At 39.4% G+C, this 6,000-nt stretch overlaps 1 protein-coding gene across 2 annotated transcripts in view; it reads right to left on the reverse strand.

Annotated features, from left to right (window-relative positions):
• The window catches only part of SMAP1 (small ArfGAP 1), a 64,944-nt gene extending 61,371 nt beyond the window's left edge, over positions 1-3,573 (reverse strand). For both annotated transcript variants that reach the window (XM_026695160.2, XM_026695161.2), the window contains exon 1: positions 3,208-3,573. In XM_026695160.2, coding sequence (XP_026550945.2) covers positions 3,208-3,325 — 118 coding nt within the window. In that variant the 5' untranslated portion in view covers positions 3,326-3,573. The remainder of the gene's footprint in view (positions 1-3,207) is intronic.
• Positions 3,574-6,000: the final 2,427 nt, after the last annotated feature.

Consider the following 6,000-nt stretch of genomic DNA (forward strand, 5'->3'; position numbering starts at 1 on the left):
ACAGTTGATGGATCCCTTTAGGTTGGGCACTATATTGGAAAGAGAATTGTATTGCTCTTTTTCGGGCAACTATCAACTTTATTTTAATTTGCTACTGTAATTTTCTTTCTTGTTGTAAGGCAGCTAAATTATTCTGGAGTCAGAGAGCCCTAGATGCATGTTTTATAAATAAGTTATACATTTATAAACTCCTTCTGTACAAGTTTTGTTTTAACCAATGAAAACAGACAGGAGTTTCTCTCAGAAAAAAATGATCCCAAGATAAATTAAATACATAAGCCACTAGGAAACACATGCTCTAAAAACTATTTTTGACATATTTCAAAAACTCGAAGTATGTGAGTAATGAATCACATTGAAATATATATATATTAATATACATCAAAAATCTATATTCCTTTCGTTAAAGGCTTTAGTACTTCCTATCTAAATCTTCCTATGAAACATTTTGTCATTGGGATTACTAAAATGTTTCAATTTAAAGTGGGAAAACTTTTATGAAAATTTTACTCAATCCAAACAGAAAAAATGTATACCTAACTTATGGATTTCAATTTCACCTAATGTAATTTCACCTAATCTGGGAAGAATAAAGACAGGGAAAAGGATTGGATTTTTTGTACAAGTAATAGAAACATTGGAATTCACTACCATATGATGCTGGCTACAAGATTGGCTAGTTTCTAAAAAGGATTGGACCAATTCATGGAAGTCATGGGGATCAATGACAATTAGCCTTACTGCTAGTGTGTGTCTTTCTCTGAAGACCATCTGCTGGGAGACTAAGGACTTCTTTTTGAGGTTGGTTGCACACTGTGAGACAGGTCAGGATAGATAGGCCAGATAGATAATTGTGGACTGCTTATGTTTATATATTATGTTCTTCATAAAATAAAAAAGATTTCCCTGTCCAGCCATGTTAGACTCTAGGGTGTGGTACTTACCTTGGTTTCTTGGCCGAAGAAGACATTTTCCATGTGATCAGCATGGCTATATGCCAAAGACACATGAAGCGCTGTTACTTTCCCACTGTGAAATAGTACCTATTAGTCTACTTGCATTTGCATGCTTTGGAACTGCTAGATGGTCAGGAGATGGGAACTCACCCCATTGCGCAGCACTCGGGTCTAGAACCCAGGCTGTCAGCTTTCCAACTGATAAGCTCAGCATCTTTAACCACTGAGCCATCGCATCCCTTCTTAATATGTAATCCAAATTGTTTAATTTTGCCAACAAACATAATTCTCATTGATGAAGCTGGAAAAGGGGTAATCTGCCCTGGAGAGCTTCACAATACCAGATCATTTTTTTAAATGTCATGGGAATTTACAGAGAGAAATAGTTCAAACCTATTCAAGACACATTGGATTTCACCCATTATTTCAAGTGTTCATAACAGCTCCGTTGGCCCTTAATGTTGTTTTAAAACCTGATTCTTTTCATTTTAATATTTTTCTTACTGAGAAAACTTTTAAAATTATTTTAAAGCTTTCCTATTTGTCAAATGGCAATTGAAAATATTTTTAAAACATTTTAAAACTTTCTAGTATTGGCAATTTTATTTATATTCTTGCAAGTTACAAACCTACTCCCATTTATATAGGAATGATTCTGCTAAAAAGATAAAAATAAAGTAGACCTTTATTGTAAAACCTATCCTACAAATATTCAAATAAATCTTTCTTTATATCTCATATCAATACATATTTTATAAACAGATTACATACATGCACATATGTACATACTATAAATTTAAATTTGATAAATGTGTGCTGCATTTAAATTACACATATCCCAATTTCTTCCACAAATCACATTCCCTACAGTTTTCTCATAAAATAATTTAGAGAAAACATGACATCTTCCCAAACTGCAAAAATGTTATATTCTAAGGCAGATTAAGGAAACAAGAGGGAAGGTAAAATAAATCAAAACTAAATCAGCCTTAAAAGTGAGCCTCATCTTGGAAACAAGTAAAAATTCAATCTCAAATGAAAAAAATGGACAAATGGTTTGGAATACTTCCCTATCCCTTAGTTTGTTATCTAAGATTTGTTCAATATACATAGCTTAATTATCATTGCTACATTAAAGAATATCGTGTTTCAAAGGAGTTTGGAATGGACTGCTTTATCTTTGTGCAGGTTTTTTTTTATAATAGAAAACTTAAAATTCTATTTGAAAAAGTCACAGATTTGAAAATTACACACAAGAGAAACAGACTGAATTTGGAAAAATCAACAAATGACATTTTATTAAGATAGTGAATCCCTGGGCCTTAATGCGATTACAGCAATCTACAGAAATACATTCCACTAACTTTTGCAACCAGGATTCTCTTTTATTCTCAGTGTGCCAATGTTTCCCAGAAGTAATTCAGTATTTATAAAGGTGGCTACTTCCTTTTGTGCACTCAGGAAAAGCAATATTAGCCTTCTGACATGACTCATATCTTTCTTTAGCCAGGACTGAGGATTGAGCAAAAGCAAGACAAACTCAGAAAGCTCTAGGGCAAACACCACTGTACAATATAAACCACAAAGCTTTTCCCGACTCTGAAATAATGGAACGATCTAAGCCATTCATGAAAGCTTCAGACAGATTTCCAGTTTATATATCATCCCCCAGCCCATAACTAATGCACTGATTTTATTGTCGTTACATTAATGAACGCAATAAAATGCCCTGTGTTCATTAAAAAATAAAATAAAAAAGAGCTCACAATTAGAAACGTCAGAAATCCGAAAGATAAATCCAACACAACAGTACAATGAAATGACCACCGAAAACCGAGAATGCCACACGTTTCCAACCAAGCCAGAACTTTTAACAGCTGCTAACCACCCCTAAACCAAACGGCGCCTACGCTTAACTCTTGTTCATCATGGCTTACTCAACGACCACAAAGCGTGCGTGTGGGGAGGGGGGAGGGGTTGTCCCTAAAACAAGTGAAGCCACGAAGCATGATTTCTACACGACCCGACGCTTAAACCCAACTAACCCAAGCCAAAGATACCCATCTCGTGTCTTGGCGTCTCGCGTGGACCAGAGATGTCCCCTCCCTCCATTCACCTGGTTCACCCATCACCTCCATTCACCTGCGTCTCCCCCGCCCCAACACAGACACACAAGGCCCGGCAGTCTCGGAAGCCACGCCTCCTTCCCCCCGCCCCAACCTGCGCCCCCCGCCCCCTCCTCTTCCCGCACCTTTGGCCTCACAGTCCGCGCAGTACTTGTTGTCCTCCTCTCGCAAGAGCTTGGCCAGGATGGCCTGGTGCTGCTCGTTCTGTTTCTGCGCCTTTTCCCGGCAAGAGCGGGTGGACATGGCGAAGGGGAGAAGGGCGAATGGACAAGGAGGGGAAGGGGTGGGTGGGGAAGAGCAAGCGGGGAGGAGGAGAGAGAGGCGGCGAGAGAGAGAGAAAGAGGGAGAGAGGAGCAGGGCCGGAGGCGGCCGGCGCGTTCGGAGGACCCAGAGGAAGAACTTGAGCCGGCAATCCGAGAGCGGCGGCGGCAGCGTCAGCAGCGCTTCCTATTTCCCCTCCTGCCGCTCCTAGCTGGCTCGCTCTTTCGTTCTCCTCCCTCCTCTGTCACGGCGACTGGGCCAGGCGGGCGCGCCAGCTCAGCCAATCAGCGGCCGCCTGCATGTCAAGCCAGGTAAGGCGGAGCGCCGTCGGCGTTCTCAACCGGAACTATTACTGGCAAACGCCCGCATCCGCTTGCGCAAAAAGCGGCTTCTGACATCTTTTCCTCAGCAGGGTGACGCGGCTCTGTCGCTCCCCTCGCCCCTCCCCGTGACAAAGTAGTTGTGGGGTTCGGAGTTCGAGAGAGAGACAAGGATAGAGAGACAGATGTAAAAAGGAGACATTTGCTGGTACTCGGAAGATACCCTCCCCCGTTCTGAGTAACATAGGCGAAGGAGAAAGGACGGCTCTTTCTTGCATCTCGCGATGCAGAGCGCAGCCGCCCACCCAGAAAATAATTTCCCCATTAGGTATCAAGCATTCCAAGACGGCGTATTCATCCGCTTGTGAATGATGAATCCGCTTACAACTGATTTAAGTTTCTTGGATGAGAAGCTACTCCTCCTCCTCCTCTTCTTGCTCTTCTTCCTCCTCCCTCTTCTTCTTGCTTTTCTTCCTCCTCCTCTTCCTTCTCCCCCTCCTCTTGGAAAAAAACAGTCCAGTTACCTTTTGAAAAAGCACTTTGGAGACAACTCTGTCCTGGATGACTGAGAATTTCCACAGGCATCTTATGAAAGATTGGAAGCATAGTGGAGATGGAGCTGCTGTTTCTTCACCTTGCATCCGTGTATCTGGTTTTTCACTTGGAGACCTCTGTGAGGAAATCAAGTGATTTCTCCACTGAAGGTCCAACATTCAGCTTTGGAGCAGGGACTATAGTTTTAGGGATACTTCCAAGAAGACTAGTGTTAAACCCACCAGCAAGCAAGCTTTCTCCATTTTCTGGATATGTTTATTGGGAAGAAATGAATCTTGTTGCCATTGCTATCTGAATATTGCTGCTTTAGTTGCTTTCCCCAAAATTTTGGGTGTGTGTATGGAAAAATGTAAAGATGATGGTACACTTCAATGTAATAACAAAAATGCTGAAGAAAGTGTACTGAAAGTTCTAATGCTATCAAAATACAGTTTATAGAAATAAAATTTTTATATTTATAAAACTATTACAAAAAAGAAATATATTTTTTATAATAATTACATTTACAAAGAAACTGACTTTGTCTTTGTTGCCTACAGTACTGTTTTTCAATATCTTGTTTATATTGTCATTGCTTGGTACTCAGCGTTAATTGGTTCTGGGAGGCATGTTGAGTACCAAAAACGATGAGTACAAATTTTTTTCTCATGAGGAATACTATAGTGAGTCACAAGGCAGCCAACACTGATAAATTCTAGTTGGTGCACTGAGTACCAAACGAACGAGTATCCGGAAATTTTTTTTACATCAAAATGTGTTTAGTACCAAATTCTATGAGTTTCAAAGTAATTGAGTACCAAGGTACTATTGTATTGATTTGGCTCAGCTTTTTTTTCTAGGTACCTTGAACTCTTAACATGAGGTTGCTTTGCTGAAGGTCCTGGCACTTTCAGTCCATCTCCCAAATCCTCTCTTTTGGTCAGGATTACATTTAAGATAGCTGATTCTGTTGTCTCTGTTGTCATCTCCTGAAAAATGAGTCTGCAAGAAATCAAGACCTTTCACTCCTATTGGATCTTCCACTCCTTAGTTCTCTGACAGGACAGCTGGAATTTTTACATTATTGCTATAGCCTGCCCCCTTCTGACTTTAGTTCATATAGAAAGGCATCAGCCTGGGTAACTGGCTGAAATTAACTCCCATGATTATGTCATTTTTCTTTCATACCCCATTAATTTTATCCATAATCTTAACAGTATCTTGAATCTCTGAAATACTGGGGTGGATTAAATTCTTTATCATGTCATAAAGGATATTTTGGGAGATACAGATGTTTTTATTTGGAGGGATCCAATAATTAACTTGGGGTACATGGTCCATTTGGTTTCTAACATTGTATGTTAAGTAGTATCTGTCCAAATCACCAATTGCTATGAATGCCATTCTGTGTCATCCAACAGGATATATATAAAATTTGTATATTTCACTCCTTACTTTGCAACATACGGCCTAAATCCTTTTTTGTGTATGTATTTATTGCCATGGAATGGCATCATTCTTGAGCCAGAATGAAACACCATGCTGGATATCACTGTTGAGTATTTGTACAAGCCATTTATTTGAATTTAAAATCTGACCAAAAATTAATGCTTGGGTTTAAATACCTTATTCTTTATCCATTTCTACCTAATAAGTCATACGAAATAGGTTTTCTGTAACCACATGCAAAGATTAATACATTTTTCCACATAATCAGATGAAAAAAGGTATTTGAAGAATGGAAAATGATGTCAGCATTATTCTTTCAATTATCCTCTGAGAGTAAAATGGGAATATTTCAGT

The sequence above is a fragment of the Pseudonaja textilis genome, chromosome 1 (genome assembly GCF_049901715.1).
Source record: "Pseudonaja textilis isolate UNSWEBS1 chromosome 1, rPseTex1.2, whole genome shotgun sequence".
NCBI lineage: Eukaryota > Metazoa > Chordata > Lepidosauria > Squamata > Elapidae > Pseudonaja > Pseudonaja textilis.